Below are 25,845 nucleotides of genomic sequence, written 5' to 3'. Positions count from 1 at the left end.
AAGGTCTCATAAAGCCAGCACCTGGCCTTCTTTTGCAGAATTTTACAGAAGATGATTTCAGATGATTTTGCACCCATCTTCCTCTTTGAGCCTTCTTATTTCTCCAGCAACATTTCTTGTTATTTTTTTTTGTCTTTCTGCAGCAAAACTGCTCAGGGGGATAAGATGAAATAACTGCAGTTGGTTTTGGGGGGCTACTTGTAATGCTCCGGAGCTTAATCTCCTCACTTTTTCTGCTGCTGGATCATGATGTTGCCTTCACTGGATCTCCATAAGGTGGCCTTAAGTTGACCATAATGTGGCTGCTGTTAATGCAGTTTTTACGAGGGTACAGTTGACAATCTATTTTGTGAGTGGTGCAGTCAGATCATCCATAAGGAGTGGGAGGAGCCAAGCAGCTATTGGCTACTGAGGCTTCTAAAGCCAGTCTGTTTTTGGACAGAGGAGAATCCAGTTCTCTCTCTTCTCCCCTCCGGATATTTAAAACTCTATGAGCTAGAGATCAACCTGGCCAGCAGATGACCAACAAAGGACAGCAAGGCTGAAGTTTGATGGCAATTTCCCCATGCCTGGAAAGTGTCGGTTGGCTTCTTTGAATATTGGGTTTAGCAGACATTGGAACAAGTACTAAGCCCATGTTCAAAATTCATCTATATAAGCTGATACTTAGCTCCTTTTGAACATACCTATCAAAAACTCTTGCACACTAGCATGAGTTTTGACCAGTGGCTAACTTTCTAATGAAGCCATCTGAAAAAAACAACACTCAATTCCTCCCAAACTTCAGCTCCCGTGAAGAAAAGTGACAGAGGATGCTTTCCCACCAGCTGGTGATATTTGAGGAAGCAGAAGGAAAACGGAGTCAGAGAAATCCACCCCACCCTCATTTCCTAATGTGCCCTTTGCACAGTGAATAATGACAACAGCCTTGTCATTGTCGTTGCATTTACAGCAGGAGAGGGATCACCAAGGGAAGCAGCAAATCGTATATTAGTATAGCATTTTGCTGGTTCAATGATTGATGGATAACATGTTAACTTGGCTGCAACAAACATTCCCTTTTCAGTCCGATTGTACTCCAGCTGCTGAGTGTCTCCTGCCTACAAATGAAGAGGCTAACACAAATAAGCATATACAAGTATAGTTGGACCCAAGTCTAATCAGAATTAATTCCTGGCTTTTGCTGAAAGCAAACAGTGCACTGAACATACAATGTAAGATAAGTTAGTGCTCTCAATGTGTCTGCAGCCAGCAACTATCATAATCTCTCCAGAGCCAAGCTGTTGATAAGATTTATAGAACCAGTTTGGTCAGACTAAAAACCAGGAGACCTTTGATGGTTGCTGTTGTGGGGAAAACGTTTGTCACTTCAAGAGAGTTATAAAAATAATAAAGATGAATAAGAATACATAAATAATAGACCACTTCCCTGCAGAATGCTACATTGCATCCTCCTGGGTATTGATTTAACAAATCCAGGGTGGCTCTGTTGCTTGAGTCAGAGCAGTGGTAAGCTCCAACTAGTTTTCCCGGAAAAAGGTCCTGTCTTTTAAAGAAGGGACACCAGCCTGCCTCCAAGCAAAGTACTGACATTTGTTTTACTTCCTCTTATTTCCCATTTTTAGGAGATGAAAACTGATGGATTCTCACCAGCCCAGAGCTTTATTTGGTGATATGCCTAATGCAGATAATCAGCAAAGCTAAGTTGGAATAATCGTGGGGAAATGGGGACTATCCTCCCCAGTTTTTCTTCTGCCAATCATGGCAACCATTCTGTGAAAGTGCGGACAACTTGCTCCCCAAATTTCAGAGGTCCACACTAGCCTATAAAGATTATCTCTATAAAGATTTGGGCAAAGGAAGAGCCACTTTGGAGCAGAAAAGCAACAATATTCATGCCCACCACTCTTCTGCCTCATTTCCACCACAAAGGTTCTTCTCAATAGTTGCTTCCTATTCTTCATAAAGTCCCACACATTTTAACAAGGAAAAGTTAACAAAATTCCAGTTAAAATGAAATGGTGTGTCATACTTAAAAAAAAAATCTAAGTGGTCAACATATTAGGTGTATGAATTTACCAAGTAATTCATTTGCTTTCTAATAGGAACACCAAACATGGCTAGACATTTCTTTCTATAAATAAGATCCATTTGTTTTCCAAAGAGAAAACTGAGGTTTTATTTAAAGTCTAAAAGATAGATTAAATAGAAAAAAAAACATGTGTCTGGACTGTTTAATCTGCCACAATTACAGACTGATTGTTCCCTTCTCTTCCAACATATTTTTTCAGATTCAATTCCAGAAATATTATTTCCTTATATTACTATCACTGGATTCCTGTAAATGTATGCTAGCTGTAGAATTCACCACATCATTTGAATTTTTAAAAAGATTCCCTTTTGTGGGTTGCAAAAAATGAATGAAAGATCAACCATATTCAGAATGAATAGGATTGTGGAAGTATTCCAGATGCATACATTAGGAAAGAATCTATATGGAATATTATAGCTCATCTGGTCATAACTTCATCCTTTGCAACCCCCACCTTAACTTCCTGATGATATTTTCCTTCCAATTTCAGTCCATCCCTATCCCGTTCTTTTCACTATAGGTGATTTTGGGCTATCATATACTGAGGGGGGTCATTTTATTTCAAGGTTTGGTGCTATAGTGCTCGATTTACTGGATCTTGAAACAATGGATCTCTAACCTAGATTTGTCATTGCAATTGCCCAAATTTCTCATCATGATTGCACCATGATGCCATCATGCACTTAACACAATCATTTTTAATGGACCATTGGGAAGTATAGACAACTCCTTCCCCACCTATTGGTGCATTAAAGTTTTACCTGGGGAAGCTACTAATGAAAAGTACACATTATTTCCAAAAGTGAGGAGTAATCATCCAGAATATTTCCATCAGCCTTGTGAAACTTTCCTATCAACTTTTCCCTGATACCAAATTGCCATGTTCTTTACTCAATGGTTTATCACACGAAATGGTATCCATGTTTTGACTCCCAATATCATAGAAACAAGGAAATTGATTTTGGTGAATGGTGAAACTATTCCAAAATATCGCCCCCTTTCTTTATTTATCAAATTTTGAAACTTTTCACACAAATGCTGCTCTGAGAGAATCATTTTGCCCGAGTGGTTACGGGACCAGGCTGGAAACTAGGAGACTGTGAGTTCTAGTCCCACCTTAGCCATGAAAGCCAGCTGGGGGACTTAGGGCCAGTCACTTTCTCTCAGCCCAATTCACTTTACAGGTTTGTTTTGTGAGGAAAATAGGAGGAGAAAGATGTGTTGAATATGTTCCCCATCTTGAGTTATTTGTAAAAATAACAAACCAGGAGATAGATAGATAGATAGATAGATAGATAGATAGATAGATAGATAGATAGATAGATAGATAGATAGATAGATATTAAAAAGAAACTCTGCAAATTTCAGGGTTCTCCCCAGCTCGATACCATGTTCAAACATTGCCCACAAACACAAATGCCATGCACAACCCGTTGTCCTGTTGTTAAAGATAGAATAAGAGAGTAGGAAGGGAACTTGTAGGTCATCTAGTCCAACCCTCTGCTCAAGCAGGAGACCCTGTCAAACTCGTGGCCCACGGACCGGATGCATCACACTCTGGCCATGCCCATACCCGGTTTAGTGAAGGGGGGGGAAGTCCCAATACATCACGTGACACTGCCGTGACGACACAAATCTGACACTCCTGCCCTATACCATTTCTGACAAGTGGCTATCCAGTCTCTTCATGAAAGCCTCCAGTGATGAAGCACCACAATTTCTGAAGACTAGCTGTTCCATCGGTTGATCGTCCTCCCTGTCAGAAAATTTCTCCTTATTTCTAGGTCGAATCTCTCCTTCATCAGTTTCCATCCATTGTTCCTTGTCCTTCCCTGCTTCTCCAAAACACCTCATCCTGATAACAAAACTGGCTGAAAGAGGGTTTTCTTTTTTTGCTGCAGCTGCTCTGGGCTGAGTATAACCAGATTAAGTCTTCCACTAAACATTCCTGCATGTATGCTTTTAATTAACTGTTATGACTACAGTAATGTAATCATTCAGGCTATTCGGCTTCAATCATGGTTGAAAAATGTTCTTGGCCAAGGGCTGTACGGTTTGCCGGACTGAGAGTCCGTTTGCAGATAGGAATTGGATACGTTCCTTCACATACAACACATCTCACACATAACTCACACATCTTCCTAAATAACCTTCCCCCAGACTTACATACAGGTCGTCCTCAACTTACAACAGTTCATTTAATGACCATTTTCAAAGTTACAATGGTTAAAAAGTTTTTAAAAAGTGACTTGTGATCGTTTTTCACACTTACGACCGCTTCAGCATCTTTATGGTCACATGATCAAAATTCAGCCGCTTGGAACTGAACTCATGTTTATGACAGTTGCAATGTCCCTGGGTCACGTGGTTCCCTTTTGCGACCTCCCGACAAGCAAAGTTAATGGCGAAGCCAGATTCTCTTGATAACCAGGTTACTAACCTAACAACTGCAGTGATTCACTTAACAAATGTGGCCAGAAAGGTTGTAAAATGGGGCAAAATTCACTTAACAAATGTCTCACTTAGCAACAGAAATGTTGGGCTCAATCATGGTCATACATTGAGGGTTACAGGCACAGCTGTCTTTCATCCATATGCCATTCACAAACATTTCCTCACTCAAACATACATCAGTATCTTGTCCACACCTCCTCATTGCTTCTACACACACACTCTCTCTCTCTGGCATACCATCCACATTACAGTATTTCTTCACACACACTTCCCCCTTATTTTTTTCTCTCAAGCCCACAACTCTCTCAAACTTATTTTTCCCACATACATTGCATGCGTTGTTCTTTGCGGCCTCATTTTCCTCACATAGGCTACACTCCAGGGGTGGGTTCCTGCCAGTTCTAACCTCTTCTATAGAAGAGATTCCACAAATCTAGAACCGGTTCCAGCTCCTTCCTCCTGCCCGTTCGCATATCATCAAGATGAAAAGCGAGAGGAGGAATTCTGGGAGTTGAAGTCCACAAGTCTTAAAGCTATCAAGTTTGAACACCCCTGGGTTGTTTTTCCTAAAGGGTAGGGGTGCAAGGGTCTTGTAACTTGACAGTTTTAAGACTTGCGTGCTTCAAATGCCAGAGATTCTGAGCCAACATTTTGGTTGCTAAGCAAGAGCGTTGTTAAGTGAGTTTCACCACATTTTACAAGTTGGCCATGCCCACCCAGTCACATAGCTGGCAAGCCACTCCAATCTGATCTCATGGCTGGCAAGCCACTCCCACAAAGCCGGCCACACCTACAGAAGAGGTTCTAAAATTTTTTGAAACCCACCACTGCTATACTCCTTCATATACACTACTTCAAACATACCAGTGGTGGGTTCTGGATCCCATTCCAACTGATACAGTTGGAACGGGCCGGGCAGCATCCACATGGACACGCACAACGCATGCATGCATCTTACCATCCAGCAATGCCTCCACGACACTCCAGCTGCTCGGTGGAGCGTAGCACAGGTGCTGAAGACTTTAAAGACAGGTAAGGAGCACGGGCAGGCGGGTGGGCCCTCCGCAGCACAGTACTGGAACGGTACCCGGTGCTCCGGGCAGGCTCAGGTATGCCCGTACCGGGGCATACCACCTGCAACCCACCACTGAAACATATACAGTGGCTGATCAAACATGTGCACATTCTTCTTTTTTCAGACAGATCCAGGTTGATTATTATTGGCCTGAAGACCACAAGGTAACCCCTGGCCTGCAGGCTATTGTGGAATGTTTTTTTTAAAAAAAAACTGGAAGAATGCAGTGGTAACTATTTCCATGCAGGCAGTCCTTGACTTATGTCCACAATTGAGCCCCAAGTTTCAGTTGCTAAGTGAGACAAGCCCCAAGTTTCGGTTGTTAAGTTAGGAGCATGGTTGTTCAGTGAATCTGGCTTCCCATTGATTTTCTTTGTCAGAACATTGCAAAAGATTTTGATCACATGACCCGGGGGGATGATGCAATGGTCATAAGTGTGAAAAATGGTCATGTCACTTTATTCAGTGCCATTGTAACTTTGAATGGTCATTAAATGAACTGTTGTAAGTCGAGAACTACCTGTATGTAGGTCTGAGGGAAGGCTATTTAGGAAAATGGTCATATCGCTTTTTTCATTGCTGTTGTAACTTCGAACTGTCACTAAATGAAAGGTTGTAAGTCAAGGATTACCTGCAGTGCTGTCCAGAAATTTATGTGAGTGAGCCCATGAAATCCCCAGGAATTGAGTTCCCCTGGTAGGAGACTTAAAGCAGAGGAGATATTTTTGAACTGTCAGGTTTCCTAAAAATGCCCTAATTGATTCATGAGTATCGAGCCAAGTTTCAATACAAAACTAGTCATTTATTAGGAGCACCATTAGGCAAGGCCTTTTTGCAGTCAGATCTGAGCTTTGTTTGAGTTATAGCTGAACTTTACCCCTGTTCCTTCCCTCCCCTCAGTCTGTGTCATAAATCACTTTCCTCAAAGAGGTGCATCCCTCCCAAGCCTGCTGCAGTAATCTGAAATCCAACTCTAGCTGAAAGCATGCATGAAATGTGCTCCTCCCCCCACTTCCCTCAGCATGACAACTTTAGGAGTTGACACAGCAATTCTTGACTGCGTTTTAAAGATTTGCAAGTACTGTATATGTGATACGTTTTCCTATGCACATCTGTAAAACACTGGCAATAATTGAATTGTGTAGGGTTTTTTCTAAAAATCTCAGTTGCTTATTTCTCATATCTGGAAAATGCATGGTCAAATCAAATAAGTGGAATTGGGTGAAGAATTGGATTCCCACTGGGTGTGAATCCAGAAATACAAATCCAGAATTGTGGCTGGAGTGTTAAATTGGCAGGTCACGAGCCCTTGCCTAAACCAACTATCAACACATTTTGAAATTGCACTGTGTTGGAGCCAGGGTACAATTAAGCAAACAGCCTCTATTAAAATGGGATTCTGGCTGGGCTGCGGCACTGAGTGTTTTGTTTTTTCATGTTTTAATTAAAAAGGAAAAAAAAAACACCCCAAACCTCCAGCAGTGGGGAAGCTGTCTTCTCTTCCTAGAGGAATGGTTGAATCAGCCAGATTCTTTGGTCCCCACAACAAGGGAGGGTTGTCAAAAAAGCTGGACCTTTTAAACCAATCTTTGTCTTAGAACTAAAGGAAATTTTCCACCTATTTTCTCTCCTATTCTCAACTTTTCTCACCTTGGCGCCTTCCAAATGTGCCTGGATTTGATAACCTCAATTCTGGATTATTCAGGCTGGTTTAAACCAATCTCTACTAAATAATGTCTAAATTGGATGTCACTGAAGCCAAAGGAAAAGCATACAGCTGACATCAATCATGCGTTTCAAATCCTATTTTTTGAAACATGTCTTGAATTCTAACTGATGGGAGGCTAACCATCCAACCCAACTCCCAGTATAGGATCACATTTAAAAATTAGGATTTAAAACTTCCAAATCTTAATTCCAGGAATTATTCTTACAGGTGAAAGACTCATTTATGGAAAGGATGGCTGCTTTTTCAGTTACACCACAACAAAACCTACGAGACACCCACGGAAGAAGTACATACCCCAAAAGAGCTGTGTGTGTGTGTGTCTATGCCAGGCCATTTGTGACGGACAGAAAACTAGCGACGAAAATAAAAATCAGCAGTTGGATTTTCAAAAGCCGGAGGAAAAGATACTTTCCCAAGTACTTTGGCAAGTATGTTGATCACCCTTCCGCAGTTTAGAGCTTGCTATGTATGCTGCATTGCAGCTCCCCAAATTCCAATCAAAAATGCAAATAACTTTTGTTCTCATTCCCATCCCAGTCGTGCTTGATATGGATTCACCTCTACAGCAAATAGAATATGAAACCCTGCCCCAAATACAATTCCCCCCCTCCCCATTCAGCTCAAAGTTTTCCAATCCTTCATCTGTGGGAAATTTTGAGGATGCTAAGCAGATCTTGCAGGATTGATGCTCTGGAGGAAGTTTTGTGCTATCCCTCCTCCTTCTGCTTCCTTGCTCCCTCCTCCCCATTCATCTCTCAAGCAAACCACAGCCTGGGAAAACATCTGGACCAGCCCATGGGACGAAGGGGGGAGGTCATCAGGATGTGGGAAACTACAGTAGAGGCTAAAATGTCGGCATAGCTGAAGAGCCAAGCCCGCAGCCTCAGCTGGCCTGCTTCTTGACCAGAGAAAAGCATCTCAGGCTTTACACGCCTGTTACAACTGATAAGCAAAGGGACCAACTTTTGAATGGGGAGGGAGGAATTTCTACTCTCCCACATGCTACTCATGGAGGCAACGAAGCACAGAGAGCAGGTTCAAGTTGACCAACATGTCTGTTCCCAAAAGGATACTATCTTGATCTCAGGATCTGGGCCACCCCCCTCCAAGTACAGCAAAGAAGGAATGAGTGAGCTGTATCATTCCAGGCTGCAAGTTTTAAAAATATTGGATTTGAATCCTAGATTAATAAGTATAAATCTTTATACAGTATAAGTATAAATCTTTATGAGTATAAATCTTTATGAGTATAAATCTTTATGCAGCTGCGTGAGTGATATTGGGTGTACCTAGGTACATCCACGTCACACCGATCCTCCATGAGCTGCACTGGCTACCTATTGGTCTCCGGACGCAATTCAAGGTGTTGGTTATTACCTTTAAAGCCCTACATGGCTTAGGGCCAGCATACCTCCGAGGCCGCCTACTGCCACATTCCTCCCAACGGCTGGTGAGATCCCAAAGGGTGGGCCTCCTTCAGATGCCGTCAGCCAGACAATGCCGGCTGGCGGCTCCCTGGAGGAGAGCCTTCTCTGTGGCTGCTCCGACCCTTTGAACGAGCTACCCCCAGAAATCCGGACCTTGCCCACTCTCATGGCCTTCAGAAAAGCTGTGAAAACCTGGCTATTCCGGCAGGCCTGGGGCTATTGACCTCATTGTTGAGGTCCAGCTCCGATCGTAACGAATGTATGTGTGTTGTTTTTAAAATGTTTTTATTATCATTTTTATTATTATTATTCTTTCTTCGATGTAAGCCGCCCGGAGTCCTCCAGGATTGGGCGGCCTATAAATCGATTTAATAAATAAATAAATAAACAAACAAATAAATAAATAAATAAATACTTAAATAATATTACGGTCAAAGACCAGCAATACACATTACTTTTTACAATATGTTAAAAAGTACTGACATTAAAATAAAATTTAAAAGCATTGACGTTAAAAGTGGATAACATACATGTTCTCAAATGTTCGGGTCACTCCCTGGTTTACCTGGGTGAAAAGCCAATAAGTATGAGAGTAAATACAATGGTCCAGAAATTGTTAGAGATATGTCCAAATAATTGGTACAAGATGACAACTATATTTTTGTAACCAATTTTTTTCTTGTGGACATTGCAGCAACACAGAATTTTGCCACTGCATATGTGGTAGCCGGGTTTGTGTCCTGGAGGAGAAAGCCTACATAAAAATTATCTGCCCTCCCTGGCAATCTCTCTAATAAGGGGAGAATATGTGCAGACCTACAAACTCTGTATAGTTCACAGTAAAATAGAACATGTGAGATATCTTCAACTTCTCCTTTACCACATATACAAACCCGTTCTGCTATAGGTGTTCTCTTACACCTGCCCTGGAGGAGTGCTGAAGGAAGAATGTTAAATCTGGCTCTGAAGAAAGATATTCTTTGTTTTGGGAAGATCAGGTCATTTAGATATCTTGCCGATTTCCACACACCCTGTTTGATTCTATCCCTACTGTGGAGAGGCAACCTATTTAGTTCTTCTTGGAACTCCATGTCTTTCATTCTGTTGATTACTACTTGCTTTGCTTGATCAAAGCCTAGAGACATTAAGAATACCGGTGAGGGCCCATAAGAGCCCAGCTTGTGATCAATTGCCTGTTTCCAGGGGGAATCCTAGATTAAAACAGTTTAAACAACTCGGTTTAAACGTTGAAAACTGAACCCCATTGCTATAAATAGTTTGAGAAAGACCATACTATTTGAAAGACTGTCTACCCCAAGGGATTTTTGACCCCATCAAGGGCTGCAGGGTTTGGAAGTCATCCAGAATAAGACTTAGGTCTCAGATTAGCCTGTGGGTTCATTCATTCATTTTCTCCCTACCACCATCTCATCTCATCTCATCTCTTCTTCCTCCTTCCTTCCTTCCTTCCTTCCTTCCTTCCTTCCCAGAGGTACGGATTGGATTAATTATTTGCAAAGGACTTTGAAAATTGAGCTGACATTGCTCAGGCTTATTTATATAAATTCAAACCTGTCCAGGTGCTTTAAACTGATTTTTGGAACATTACATGCAGAGTTATTGTCCCAATCCATCTGGTTGACACATTCTGAAGACAGCCTTTGTTGCTAATATCTTGAAACTACTTCACTCACACTATTTTATAGAAGCTCATAAAAATGCTGGATTGCTGTTTCTAGTTTTCCAGTTGGTTTTAATAGTCTAAAACAGCTTTTAACAACCTTGAGAAGGTTTGTTCTAAAACTGTCTTCATTCAGAATTAAATAGAACCTCAAGGAAGCTGACTTAAGTTATCTTCCTGAAATGCTGGTGTTCTATTATCACGACATTTTTTTAGTTCTGAAACATTCCACCCCAACCAGAGGCTTTGGTTGGCTGTTAGTTAGAAAGACCAAACTTGACTAGATACAGCAGGGCTGAAATGCTTGCAGAGCAAAACAATTCCAGATGTCCCGTGGAAACAAAGCCAGTCGACAGGCAAAAAGTGACAACGTCACAAGGAAATGCAATTAGAGACAACTCACAATGTTCTCCAGCTCCACACTTCCAACTATCCATCAGATGCTGAGAGGAAACACTGTCTGAATCATCCGAAGGGTTTGTGTATGAGGAGGTAAATCTCCAACGCCTTCCCTAGCAACCTCATGTCAGTTGAAGTCCAAGGAAAGGCAGAGATGTAAAGGGGTTGAAAAGAGGAGGTTGCAAAATAAATTGTCCTGAATGAGTCACCCAAATGTTAAGCCATCCACCCTGCACAAAGTTTAAATAGTTTGAAAAACATGCATGACCGAGAGATTCTCTCATCTAAATAGGACAAGGGGGAAGCTTTTTCTTATTTCTTATGATAATTATTTTTAAAACTGTTTCTTCAAAGTAACTATCTCTTCTACCTTGTTGGGACATCTCACCATCTGAAAAAAAAAATTAAAACTGCAAATGAGAAGGAGCAGGAGGGAGGAAGAGACTAAGTATATATCATCTATCTATCTGCTAAAGTGTCCTTCAAGTTAAACTGTGCTCTTGGCAATTTCCCGGATATATCCATGTTTTATTGGCAACAATAAAGAAGTGGTTTGGAATTCTCCTCTGGAACTTTTTAAAACTTCCTTGTCAAGTTCACAGAGCTAGGATTTTTTTTTTCATATCCAAGCATTCCATCCAAATACTGACCTTATTTAGCTTTTTGGTATCACTCAAGGTCAGCATGTATAGAGTAGCTCCAATGCTCATTAGAATAAAAGGGGGAAACCAAAAAAATATGAAAAGAAATATTATCTGAAAGATCCAAGGATTTTAATTGCTTCCTTTGCTTGATGGCTAACAAATTATAAATAGAATCACCACAACCCATATATTCCTTACATAACCACTAGATGACTGTAAAGATCCTGCCTGCAATATAATTTTTGAAGTTGAAAGTACTGGAGAATAGTCTCTGATTAAGGCCTCACAGAACATTAAGGCTCACATAACAAGCAGAGCTTTAGACATTTTAAGCTCAAGCTGTATAAGTAAAGCTATATCTCCAAATAGGTTACAGTAGTGAACTACCCTAAATTTTAGAAAGAGAGATTAAAGCTATCTTGTGATATGAAATCATCAATTCCAACGTTGTCTCTAAGATCATCAGGCTCTTTCTGAGAAGAAGGATACATAAAGGTAAAGGTTCTCCTCACACATATGTGCTAGTCGTTCCTGACTCTAGGGGGTGGTGCTCATCTCCGTTTCAAAACCGAAGAGCCAGCGCTGTCCGAAGACGTCTCTGTGGTCATGTGGCCAGCATGACTAAATGCTGAAGGTGTACGGAACGCTGTTAACTTCCCACCAAAGGTGGTTTCTATTTTTCTACTTGCATTTTTATATGCTTTCAAACTGCTAGATTGGCAGACGCTGGAACAAGTAACAGGAGCTCACTCTGTTAGGTGCTAGGGATTTGAACCACCAAACTTCCAACCTTTCTTATCGACAAGCTCAGTGTCTTAGCCACTGAGCCACCTTGAAGGATACATACGCAGACCTTAAAGCAGTGACATTCTCTGCTTGTTTATACGTCATTTCAGAGAGGGGCAGCATAAGATAGGAAGAGCCAAGTCTAATTGCCTGCTGAACCAAAACAAGGATCTTGGTGCAGTCACATTTTCAGCCTAACCTTCTTCATAAGACTACTATGGAGATAAAATGGAAGAGGAGCATGTCGAAAGCACTAAAGCTGAATGACAAAGACATGAAGGTAATAAATGCTCAGGCAAATAGATGCCTAAACACAGAAAATAAAATAAACCAGCTGGGTATACGGATGATCTATGTAGCAATCTTAGATAATAACTGTTGATAGGCTTATCTTTTTATTGGACAGAACGTAGGTTAATAACTACTCCATACCTAACTGTCCCATTGACCCAGCTTCCACTTACTAGCATTACTTCTAGGGGAGCAATGCTGTCCCCTTGTGGAGAGGGAAGAAATGACATTTCTGCTAAAATAAATTCCCGATATTCTACGCACCTGCTCCAAATGCCAAATCTCATGCCAGATCTCACATGCAGATCTTCTCTCTGTCCCCAGATCTTTTGACTTCCTCTCACTCCAACACAGAGCTTCCCAGAAGAGGCACCAGCAGGGCTGAAGGAGCCACCAGCACTAGCTGTACCATGGACGGGGAACGTGCACTACGATCTGGTCTCTCGGTGCCTTGGTTGTTTTTTTCTCTGCTCCTCAGCCTCCTTCCCTCCTAAATTCCAGTATTTCCCTTCCAGAAAGCAGAGCTGCGTTTACGAAAACAGCCTGATATATATATATATATATATATATATATATATATATATATATATATATATATATATATATATATATATATTTTGGTGAAAAGGAAAAAAGTCCCCGAACAACAGCAGGCTGAAAGTCAAGTGGCTTCTCCTCCAGCTGCAGTCCTTGGCCTGGCTCCAAGGCAAACTCCGCTCCATAATTACACAATTTAGAAGAACAGCCCCATGCTGACTTAAAGGGCCAGAGATCCAGATCTCCCAGGTCTGCCTGGTCCAGCTCCAGAGACCGTCCCTGAATGAAGTCACGTGAGGCGACACGTTGGAACCAAACAGGTGGGTGCATATGCATCCAAGGAATCAGCTCTCAAAGGCTTTCCTGGATTGCATTTCAGGATATCAGAACTTGGTCCAACAGAAAAGGCAGATGTGACCTCACTTGGTTTCCTTCCTGTTTCCATTACCCTTGCAAAAAATAAATAAATCCCAATCTGGATCCCCATAACATCTTTCAAAAACGCCTTGGTGCTTTTGACTCTGATTGTAAAGTGTGGAAATGATCTGTTGGGAGAGGATATAAATGGCAGCCATCTGGGCTGAAAGCAGATGGAGACAGCTAGCAAAGTTAGAAAGAAAAGAGTCCTAGTGAACCATCAGAGGAAGAACACCAGATACTATAACCCAACCTTTCCAGTTTGGTGGCCTCTAGATTGTCTGGGAACTATGTTTTTCAGAATCTCCCAGAAAGTCTGAAGATGCTATTATGGCCCCTGCTGAAGCTAAACAAGAAACAAGACAGGAAACCACAGCAAATGCATGTTGAGGATTGGTTTCTTCAAGGGAGGGTTAGAAAGTACACAGAATAGGAATCTTGGTGAAACTAAGCTAGTTAAACTCGAGGTGGGACATATAATCAGCTTTGTGAACTTTAGAAGGAAGGAAGGGAGAGGGAAGGAGGGAGGGACAAAGAAAGAAAGAAAGAGAGAGAGAGAGAGAAACAATGAGAGAGAGAGAGAGAGAAAGAAAGAAAGAAAGAAAGAAAGAAAGGCAGAAAGGCAGGGAGAAAGAAAAAAAGAAAGAAAGATAGTAACAACGAAGAAAGAAAAGAAAATTTTGGTGAAACTAAGCTAATTAAACTTGAGCTGTGACATATAATCAGCTTTGTGAACTATGGAAGGGATGGAGGGGAGGTAGAGAGAAAGAAAGAAAGAAACAAACAAAGAAAGAAAAATGAAGGAAGGAAGGAAGGATATATATGGTGGAAAATAAAGTGTGAGAGATTTTTTGTTTTAGAAAATACACAGAGCTACACTGGGCTAGAAATATTTGATAATTCTTTTTTCTTTAGTTTAATTGTGTCTGATTGCGTTCATATTTGAAAACATAGAACTTCACATAATGTGAGAGCTTAGAAATACTTGAATTTATCTCTCCCTTTCTCCCAGCCATAACTAAAGGCCTGTTTGTAAACCAAAAGGCCCCAGCTACATTCACCAGCAGCCAGGCGACTCTGGAGGTCCCCCTGAGGTCACCCGCATTGACCTTTACCTCTTGAATCATGCTTCCCCCCCCCCATTAATTACAGCTGTCCCTGCTGCTGCCACCCTCTGGGGGAACATGGCCCTTGAGAGTGAACAGTCCTTGGCCATCCATGCTTCTCTCCCGGAATTCATCCGAGACTGACGCTGGAGACTTTGCGACAATTACTGTCTCTCTCCAGCAGCTCTCCCACCCTGCCCCCCTGCCATGCCAGCTTGCCTGACAGTGAATTATCTGCAGGGAGGGGGGAAAAAATCCCAGCCTGAAAGCAAGGAGAATCCAAATGACCCTTCCATCTCTCCCCAGCAAGTTCTCCTGTTCGGTTTCTGGGGATCGTCCAAAGCTGACAGAGAGGCCCATTGATTCCATAGACAGAAGTTCATACAACAGTATCTTTATGCATAGGTGTTTTGCACTCCCACACGCCCACTTATGAAACCTGAGTGCCAGGGATTGATGTGAGGTTACCAACAGGGAAAGGTGACAATATTGGCTGATGAGGAAACTGGCTAAAACTTCCTTGTATGCCAGACTCTCTAGAAGAAATAACGAAGCCAGGATGCCCAGAAATAGCAATAGCAATAGCACTTAAGACTTGTATGCCGTTTCACAGAGCTTTACAACTCACCCTAAGCAGTTTATAGATTTGGCATATTGCTCCCAAACAATCTGGGTTCTCATTTTACCCACCTCGGAAGGATGGAAGACTGAGTCAACCTTGAGCCTGGTGAGATTTGAACTGCCAAATTGCAGGCAGCCGGCAGGCAGCAGAAGTAGCCTGCAGTACCACACTCTAACCACTGTGCCTGTGTTTTCCAAGCTGTAATAAAAAGGTAGGAGAAGGGCATAGGCCAACCTTCCTCCCCTCATTGTAATGTTCTCCATCATGGTCTTAACTTTGGTCACCTCTTTTTTTTAAAAAAAAAAAACATTACTTAGGCACATCCAAAATGTATTTCAGCCTTTGAGGAAGCTTTTTAATCTCAGCTTTGTGGTGGAAGGTAGAGAGTGGGCACCTTTGTTCTCCTTTCTCAATGGTTATAACACCCCGTGGCCACTTCCATGTGTGAATAGCTATTAGAGTTTTTAAAAGTTCTGAATACATCGCTTGAGCACTTCTGCAGTTCAACCGAAACACACATGAATGGGGTAAAAAGAGCCCCGCTTTAACTTATTTTGCTTTTATTCCTCTCTTCCATATGCAGGTTTATGCATGAGATGGGGAAATGATTTTCTCCCCTTTCAAAATTGCCAACCTTCCACGCAGCAACCACATTGAAGGAGAGACGCTTTTGCTTGGAATATGCTGTAGATTCAAACAGTGAGCAGTTTGAGGAAAACTAGTCCGTAGAATGAGGGTTTATAGGCTACAATTAGGGGGGGGGATGGGTGAGATAGAGACACAAAAATGATCCCACAAAATGCAAAGTCTATTACCCAAAAGGACTAGATGCCAGAAGGAGGCGGTACTATTTTTTTTCACAGGGATATAAGATTTTTGGTATTTTATCATCCCAAGAAATGATCCTTATGGGATAGGGCAGTTTTTGGGCAAGAAACCCAACTGTAGCTTTCTTCTGAACTCACTTTGGAAACACAAGGACCTTTTGAGTAAGACTGCTGTGGTAAAATAGCTATTATGGAGCAAGCAGTATGACACCCAGTAAATATGGTACAGTTGATGCAGCCACAGAACTCTGTTTTCCAAGCTGTATTAAAAAGGTAGGGAGAAGGGCATAGGCCAAACTTCCTCCCCCGCATTGTAATGTTCTCCATCATGGTTTTCTCTAGGTTTACAGAACCAGAATTCCCAGAATTCCCCAGTCAATATGAGGAGAATTTTCCAGATGTACAGGGAAATGGCCCTGATGTTGCAATAGCATCACCACTTGTACCTAATGGTGTGTACATGTGTGTTGTGGCCCACCAGCAGCCAACAGATTTGGCAGCATATTCAGACAGTGAGGAGGTTGGGGAGGAACGTGGGCCAGTCCTGGAGTCTGGGGAAGGCTCTGATGAGAGATCTGTGTCGGAAGCAGAGAGGGGGGCAGAGCTGCATGCCAGTTATCTGCTGCCTTCAGAGTCAGACATCAATGAGGCAGACGAACAGCTGGAGTCTGTTCCCAGTGTGCGCTTGTGCAGAGTTGCTAGATGAAGGCAACAGCTAAAGAACAGGGGTCGACTTAGGAGTAAGGCCACAGATGGATGATGAATGGCCCCTCCCAGAGGAAACAAAAGAGGAGTGAAAGGGGAGTGGAGTTTGCAGGAGACAATTAGTTTGCTTAACTGGTTTGTGACTCTCCGAGACTCCTTGCCAAATTTTGGGCCTGTCAGCTCTCCAAGCAAGATAAGGTCTGTGACTGTAAATCCTCCCTTGAAAGACTTTGCTGGATGTGAATGAGCAGAATTCACAGTAAATTAGTAAAAGGGTTTTTTGTCGGGACAAGGAGTTTGCTTCATGCTCTTGCGAAGCCTTGGTTAGAACCATGTAATAGCACTACAGTATTGCTCCATAACACTCAGCTGTAATTAAGCTTTATCTTTGGTTTTGTCCTCTCTGCTTCATTTTTTGCAATCTGCATTCAGGAAATTCTTGCACGTTAAATCAGGGAATTCATGCAGTATATTCTGAACGTATAAACAAAGATACCTTGGCTGATGTCAGCCTATGTCCCCTGTTTATCTTAGCCCTTTCTTAAGAAATCAGATTCTATATGGGGAGGTTTTTTTTTTACTGGAATGGAATTTTCAGAGGGACCAAATGACTCATCCATAGACATTTCCCTAAAATCCTAGCAAGCTGAAATGTGTGAGAGAGGGAACTCCAAGATACCCATAGCATAGAAAAATCTGAAAGTCCTTATCTTTTTTGTATGGCTGTGGCAAAACGAGAGGGAGGAAAAATCAATCACAAAATACCAATTCTCACCATATTTTGTGGCCTCAGATAAATGCAAGCAATGGAAACAACTACACATTATAGGGACAATCAACTTAGTGTCTTCCAGATATTTGGCAGTATATCTCCTAAAATTCCTCTTCCTGCTGTCCAGGACTGATGGAAGATGTAGTTCGAGGCATCTGGAAACCAGATGGCTTCCTTGTTTGTTACAGCTTCTATTCTCTCTTCTTTTCCTTTGTTTCCACTCGCCTCTCATTTCAGTTGCCGTTTTTCCTACTGTTGAGTTTTAGCTGCCTCAGAGCATTCTAATGTTATCCTAACATCCTGCAGGGATCTCAGAAGCAGATCTCAGAAGCAGGAACATAATGCTTTGCTCCTTCAAAGTGGGATCCTGAAAGAGCACCCTCGGAAGTGGTTAAACTGTTTTTGGAAGCAAAATGAAACTCTTCTACAGGCAACATTCTGCACCGGAGAATAACAGCATAGGTTGTGACGTATGGTGGAGACGGGCGGCACACAATTCCAGCCCTAGGACCAACAAACCCACACAAGGAACGGAATGTCATTTGGGGGAGTTCCACTGCTCCTTTGCACCCTTGAGTGAATTTTTGTGATGTGGAGTTAGAACAATCAGAAGAAATGAACATGTACACTCTCTCGGTATGTAGGATGAATTAAACAAGATATGGTACAAAATCTGATACCAACCCCAGCCAAAAACACCATTTGGGGCACCCAACCAAATGTTTCCCAGCACTTACCTTGGCTTCGCATTTTTTATGGCTTGCCATTTTGCACACTGCAAGAGAAAAAAATAAAGAAAGAAACATTTCAGTATTTAGGATAACTGTAAATATGGATGCCTTCTGATGCTTTCATCCCAAGTACAGGTAGTCCTCAACTTACAACAGTTCATTTAGTGACCGTTGGAAGCAGTGGTGGGATTCAAATTTTTTCAGGACTGGTTCTGTGGGCGTGGATTGGTGGGCGTGGCCTGGAGTGGTGGGCGTGGCCTGGAGTGGTGGGCGTGGCATGGATTGGTGGGCGTGGCATGGATTGGTGGGCGTGGATTGGTGGGCGTGGCAGGGGAAGGATACTGCAAAATCCCCATTCCCTCCCGATCAGCTGGGACTTGGGAGGCAGAGAATAGATGAGGGCGAGGGCAATCATAGGTGGTATTTATTGTTTCTCTGAACTACTCAAAATTTCCGGTCCCGGTTCTCCAGAACTGGTCAGAACCTGCTGAATACCACCTCTGGTTTGAAGTTACAATGGCACTGAAAAAAGTAACTTATGATCCTTTTTCACACTTACATCCATTGCCGCATCCCCATCGTCATGTGATCAAAATTCAGGTGACAACTGATTCATATTTATGACGGTTGCAGTGTCTCAGGATCCTGCGATCCCCCTTTGTGACCACCTGACAAGCAAACTCAGTGGGGAAGCCACGTTCACTTAACAACCATCTTAGTACTTTAACAACTGCAAGTGATTCACTTAACAACTGTGGCAGAAAAGGTTGTCAAATGGGGCAAAACTCACTTAATAAACATCTCATTTAGCAATAGAAGTTATGGGCTCAATTGTGGTCATAAGTTGAGGACTATCTGTATTTTGTTTTGTTTTTTTGCAGAATAATACTGTAAAGCATGTTGGGTGAAGCTACATTTCGGGTATGGAAATGGAAATGAAAGAGCCGCGGTGGCGCAGTGGTGAGAGTGCAGTAGTGAAGGTCACCTCTGCTGACTATTGGCTGTCTGCAATTTGGCAGTTCAAATCCCACCAGGCTCAAGGTTGGTTCAGCCTTTCATCCTTCCGAGGTGGGTAAAATGAGGGTTGTTAGGGGCAATATGCTGACTCTGTAAAACTGCTTAGAGAGGACTGTAAAGCACTATAAGAGAGATTGAGATTGAGATTTGTTTTATTTATATGCTGCCCTTTTCCGGGAGGGACTCAGGGCAGCAAACAACTCAACGGGGAAAAGGGAACATAGAACACAATACAAGTAGTTAAAAATAGCCAAGAATCACACAGCCACACAGGTCGAGAGGGGAGGGGAACTCGTCAACCCCAGGCCTGCCGGCACAGCCAGGTTTTGACGGCTTTTCGGAAGGCCTGGAGAGAGGTGAGGGTCCGAATCTCCGCGGGGAGTTCGTTCCAAAGGGCCGGAGCTGCCACAGAGAAGGCCCTCCCCCGGGTAGTAGCCAAATGGCGGTATAAAGTAGTATATAAGTCTAAGTGCTATTGCTATTGCTATGGGAAGGGGCTAATGTCCTCGCTCTTGTCCTGGCTGTTTTTTACTATTATTATTTTTTATTGTGCAGTGAAATCCATAATAAAAAACCCCACCCAGATTAATGAAATGGCAGTCCTGGTGGGCACCACTATAAAGAAGACAGCATCAAAGCTTTGCCTTCCAAAAATAAGTATGTGAGTGTATACTTAAAATGATATGTAAGAGAATAAAAAATAAATAAAAATGTTCTGGGAAAAAAAAGCTTTGCCTTCCCAAAGCCCTTCCCGCATTGTCTTACAATACAAGGAATACAAATGAGCCAACAACAGAAAAACATCTTACCTCTGCACACAAGCCCTTGGGCGTCTATGGATTCCTTGCACACGATACATGCCTTCTTCTTCTTCTTAAAAACCTTCTCTTTGAAGTTGTGAGGCTCCGACACCTTCCCAGGCTGAAAGGACAAACAAGAGCAGAAAATAGGATGGTGCAGAATTTATTTTACATAGATCAGTGGAGGCAGCTTTCCCCGGACACACACGCATGTGAAACCATCATAAAGATTTCACCAATGGGTAAACCTAAATGCTGGAGATGTGATTGTCTCGATGCTACATGTTACCATATATGGTGGACTTGTAAAAAGGTAAAAGCATTTTGGATAAAAATATGGTGGATTATGCAAAATGTTCTTAAAAAAAGGATAAAGTTTACCCCTCAGTTATTCTTGTTAGGTATAACTACTGATTGTACTGTTATAGAGACTAACTTGATTTTGTATTTAATAACGGCAGCAAGACTGTTGGTGGCGCAATACTGGAAGAAGGAAGATTTGCCTACTATTCAAGAATGGACATTAAAAGTAACAAACCTAGCAGAGATGGCTAAAATATCAGCATATCTCAAGGACCACTCAAATGAGAGATATAAACTGGAGTGGAGAAGATGGATTGACTATACTCAAAATAAATACCGGACTAAAAAATTTCAGATAGTTTACGACTGAAGAAACAAGGAATGAGATAATCTGTTTAGAGTTAGCCTAGCAAAGAGGAGTTAAAACTCAAATGAAAGATAATACTAATTTTCTTTAAGTTTATTTTAGAACATCTTTGTTAAAGATTTATACCCTGTATTTGTTCTGGGAAGTGGGGGGGGGGAGGTTGGGGGGGTTGGGTGGGGAGGGCAGGGGAGGGAGGTAAACATTTGTAAAAGTTTATTTTTTCTAAAAATTTTCAATTAAAAAAAAAGATTTCACCAATGGGTCTAGGACAACTCCCCATGGCCAATTCGTCTTAGAACAACTTGCCATGGGACAAGAGTTACACTAATATCAAAGAAATGGTGCAAGAGAATCACTTTTAAAAGAATGCAAAAGGAAGGACAGAATGAAATGTGAATGACAAAAATTAAAACAATTTTTCTAATTTAAACAATTAAATAAGTTGGACCTTAAGGGTCAAGTGGGCTTGCTGTTAACGTACCTGCCTCCCAACAGCGTTGCAGCAGCCCTCCCCTCGCTCCTCGAGTCAGTAGCCGAGCTGGCAGTTGAGTTCCCTAGGTTGATGGTCCTGGGGGACTTTAATTTGCCATCGCTCGGTGAAAACTCTGATGGGGCGCAGGAGTTCATGGCTTCCATGACAGCCATGGGCTTGACCCAAGTAATTCAGGGCCCAACCCATTCGGCGGGGCACATGCTCGACCTCGTATTTCTCTCGGAGCAGTGGATTTGTGATCTTGGTCTGAGGGGTAATGACATCATACCCCTGTCGTGGTCAGACCACTGCCTACTGAGGCTCGACTTCCGGAGACCAAACCCCCACTGTAGGGAGGAGGAACCGACCAGGTGGTTCCGCCCCAGGCGACTTATGGAACCGTTAAGGTTCCAGACGGAGCTTGGGGTTATTCCTGACACTTTCGCCCACAGTCCGGTAGAGACTCTGGTTGCTGCTTGGCACTCAGCAGCATCGGAGGCTCTCGACCGGATTGCGCCACTGCGGCCCCTCCGAGGCAGCGGATCCCGGAGACCTCCTTGGTTCACCGAGGAACTCCGGGAGATGAAGCGCCGGAGGAGACGCCTAGAGCACCGATGGAGGTCCGATAAGTCCGAATCGAGCCGAGCAATGGTAACCACCTGCACCAAGGAATACACCAGGGCACTTAGGGCAGCTAAAAGATCCCACATAGCCACCTTGGTTGCGTCCGCTGAGTCCCGCCCAGCCGCCCTGTTTAGGATAACCCGCTCCCTACTGAATAAAAGGGAAGCGGGGGAACCCTTGCAGGGCAGAGCTGAGGATTATGCCCAATTCTTAGCGGACAAAATTGCTCGGTTTCGGTCGGACTTGGACTCCTCCCCCGCAGTTCCAGCCGAGGCACAGGAGGATCAGGTAGAACATCTCTGGGTTGAGTTTCAGGATGTTACCCCCGGGGATGTGGACAAGGCCATGAGGGCTGTAAGTGCCTCCACCTGTGTACTGGATCCGTGTCCCTCATGGCTGGTTACTAACAGCAGTGAGGTGACACGAGGCTGGATCCAGGCGGTTGTTACCGCCTCTCTCCGGGAGGGGAACTTCCCCGCCTCACTGAAAGCGGCGGTGGTGAGACCCCTCCTAAAGAAACCATCTCTGGATCCAGCTGTTCTTAATAACTATCGCCCAGTCTCCAACCTTCCCTTCCTTGGGAAGGTTGTTGAGAAGGTGGTGGCCTTCCAGCTCCAACGGTCCTTGGAGGAAGCAAACTATCTTGACCCCTTCCAGTCAGGCTTCAGACCCGGTTACAGCACTGAAACCGCTTTGGTCGCATTGACCGATGATCTCTGGAGAGCCAGAGATGGAGGACATTCCTCCATCCTGGTCCTCCTAGACCTCTCAGCGGCTTTCGATACCATCGACCATGGTATCCTTCTGCGACGACTGCGGGAGGTGGGAGTGGGAGGCACCGTGTTGCGGTGGTTCTCTTCCTACCTCTCGGACAGGTCGCAGTCGGTGTTAGTGGGGGGGCAGAGATCGTCCCCTAGGCCCCTAACATATGGGGTGCCTCAGGGCTCGGTCTTATCCCCCCTACTATTCAACATCTACATGAAACCGCTGGGAGAGATCATCCGCAGGCACGGGATCAGATACCATCAATATGCGGACGATACTCAACTGTATCTGTCCGCCCCGTGCCAACTCAATGAAGCGGCTGACGTGATGAACCGAGGCCTCGAAGCCGTTATGGACTGGATGAGGGTTAACAAGCTTGTACTCAACCCAGAAAAGACCGAGTGGCTGTTGTGCTTCCCTCCCAAAGATTCGATCAATATTCCATCAATCAGGCTGGGGGGTCAAACTCTATACCCCTCAGAGAGGGTTCGCAACTTGGGAGTCCTCCTGGACCCACAGCTGTCGTTTGACCACCACTTGACGGCTGTGACCAGGGGGGCATTCGCCCAGGTTCGCCTGGTGCGCCAGTTGCGGCCCTACCTGAATCGGGAGGCTCTCACAACAGTCACCCGGGCCCTTGTGACCTCTAGGCTGGAATACTGCAATGTGCTCTACATGGGGCTGCCCTTGAAGAGCATCCGGCGACTTCAGCTAGTACAGAACGCGGCCGCGCGAGTGATTGTGGGTGCACCTCGGTTCACCCACATAACACCTATCCTCCGCGAGCTGCGCTGGCTACCTGTCGATCTCCGGATGCGCTTCAAGGTGCTATTAGTCACCCATAAAGCCCTTCATGGCAGTGGATCTGGATACTTGAGAGACCGCCTTCTGCCAATTACCTCCCTGCGACCAATAAGATCCCATAGATTAGGCCTCCTCCGTATTCCATCGGCCAGCCAGTGTCGGCTGGCAACTACAAGGAGGAGGGCCTTCTCAGTAGTAGCCCCGACCCTTTGGAACGAACTCCCCGTGGAGATTCGTACCCTCTCCACCGTCCAGGCCTTCCGCATAGCCCTTAAGAACTGGCTAGCCCGTCAGGCCTGGGGACAAGGTTAGCCGCCCCTCCCGAATGAAGAATGTATGTTGTTGAATATTTTATTATATGTTTCTCTGTTAATGTTTGTCTTCCCCCTCCCTTGATTTTATGTGAGCCGCCCTGAGTCCCCTCAGGGAAAAGGGCGGCCTACAAATATTAATAAAATACAAAAAAAAAAAAAAAAAAAAAAAAATTATTGATTTGTCCCAACTTTGTCCCACAGCAAGTGGCGAGTTGTCCCACAGCAAGTTGGCCATGGCAAGTTATCTTGTGGCGAGCTGGTCATGGTGAGTTGGCCATGGAGAATTGGCAGTGGTGAGTTGGCAGCAGCGAGTTGGCTTTGGCGAGTTGTCCCATTCTGTTCACCACCACCATACTGGGGTTCTCCAATATATTGAGATGTCAATTTACAGAATTCCACAAGGGAACGGCGCATCAGATTTGAGACGTACTTTATAAAAATTCTAGTGAAAATAATTTTTTGTGTGTTCTATACACAAGGACCCTTCTGAACATTAAAGCTCATCTGACACTCAATATTGGAAAAGGCCCCAAAGACTTGTATTGTCATGGTTTAAATCCATGCCAAATTCATGTCCGTCTTCAAACAATTTGGATATTTATCCAATACAGAAAAGAGCACGAGAGGTTTATCTGTTAAGGTCCCCTTACTTATTTTGAGTAGATGTGGATTGTGGTACATTATAATCAATGAGAGACAGAACAGTATTAGGAGGATAGGTTGATGAGATTGGAACAATTTAATTGGGAAAAAAGAAAACTAAAGAGAGTTTTCTCTCTCTATTTCTATTTTATTATCTACATTATTTGTAATTTCTCAGTGCTATACTCTTTCATTTATAACGTACATATTGGCATATCATGCCATGAAGAGTAACTGAAAACAAATTCTGGATTTCTTTGCACAACATGGAATTAACGTGTAGCATATTTCACAAGATCCAGCAGTAAGAACCAGCTTAGATTCTGGTTTTGTTTTTTTAAGGATTAAACAAATTCATAGAGGTCAGGCTTAGGAACTACTTACTATCAACCTTATCATAAAACAAAAGCCCCTGTTAAGAGATCCAACAGCCATAAAAAAACAGGGAATTGATTTCTCCATCCTATTTCCCCTCTTCCTAAAGTATTTGTTACTCAACCTCTGTTGGAACATGTTAGAGATGCAGCTCAATTATATCTTAGCCATTATAACTGTATTTCTGCTCAACAATTATAACACCCCTTGACTAGAGTAGTAGTTCTAAAACCAAAAGGATGTATTTTACTTTCAAGCAGTACATGTATTTCACAGATAAAGCATTAATCTGTGAAATGTTGTGTTGAGAGCATAAGTTTGTTTTAACTATGGTTTACTAAAGTACAAACTATAGTCACCTAATCAGTTGCAACAACTATAAATCATGGATTATAACTCCAGCTAGCTAAGGCAGAAGGCTAGAAACTGGGAATCTGTGAATTCTTCAGAGATCTTGGGTTAGTCACTCTCTCTCAGCCCAACCTAGCTCATAGGGTTATTGTGGAGGGAAGAATAAGAGAAGAAAAGAGCACAACATTAGGTATGTTCGCAGGTTTGACTTATTTATAAAAATAGTAATAAAGCTGGGAGAAATTTTTTTAAAAAAATACTATGCTATGCTACTTTATTTATCTAAAATTGTTTAATCAGTTGGCCGAATTCATGCAGCACACTGGATCACATTTCATGATTCATCCTTCACAGTGCTATATTAACCCATTACACTAACCCAAAACAAGCCAACTCCATTGTGGTTTGATGCAACATCTGACCATCATCTCTGTCGCAACTTTATTGAAGCAGTTTATTGAAATATGTATTAAAAACCACACCCATGTGCACACACATCCACACTCATGCAGATACATATTGCCTAATTATGTCAGAACTTTTTTTTAAAGAAAATGAAGCAATCGATTAAAATCAAATGAAAGCTATAGCTCTAAATTACATGGATCTCAAACTGACCCATCAAACTAAAATTTGTTCAGCTGAATCTATTGATGAGCGTTGGTTGTGCAAGGTCTTACAAAACACAAACTCAAAATTAATCCATGCTCTTGAGA

General features: G+C 43.0%; 1 protein-coding gene across 7 annotated transcripts in view; it reads right to left on the bottom strand.

The window, feature by feature from the left end:
* TNS2 (tensin 2) overlaps positions 1-25,845 on the bottom strand; it is a 165,858-nt gene that overhangs the window by 61,056 nt on the left and 78,957 nt on the right. For 6 of the 7 annotated variants that reach the window (XM_032212147.1, XM_032212148.1, XM_032212152.1 and 3 more), the window contains exons 2-3: positions 20,122-20,233; positions 18,302-18,339 (exon numbers count right to left, since the gene is read on the bottom strand). In XM_032212147.1, coding sequence (XP_032068038.1) covers positions 18,302-18,339; positions 20,122-20,233 — 150 coding nt within the window. Of the gene's footprint in view, positions 1-12,842; positions 12,969-18,301; positions 18,340-20,121; positions 20,234-25,845 lie in introns of those variants that run through there. The other variant, XM_032212153.1, reaches the window with a different exon arrangement.

This window comes from Thamnophis elegans, chromosome 2, assembly GCF_009769535.1.
Source record: "Thamnophis elegans isolate rThaEle1 chromosome 2, rThaEle1.pri, whole genome shotgun sequence".
In the NCBI taxonomy this organism is placed as follows: Eukaryota; Metazoa; Chordata; class Lepidosauria; order Squamata; family Colubridae; genus Thamnophis; species Thamnophis elegans.
Note: the sequence above shows the minus strand (reverse complement) of the source record. Positions and strands in the feature narration are given on the sequence as shown.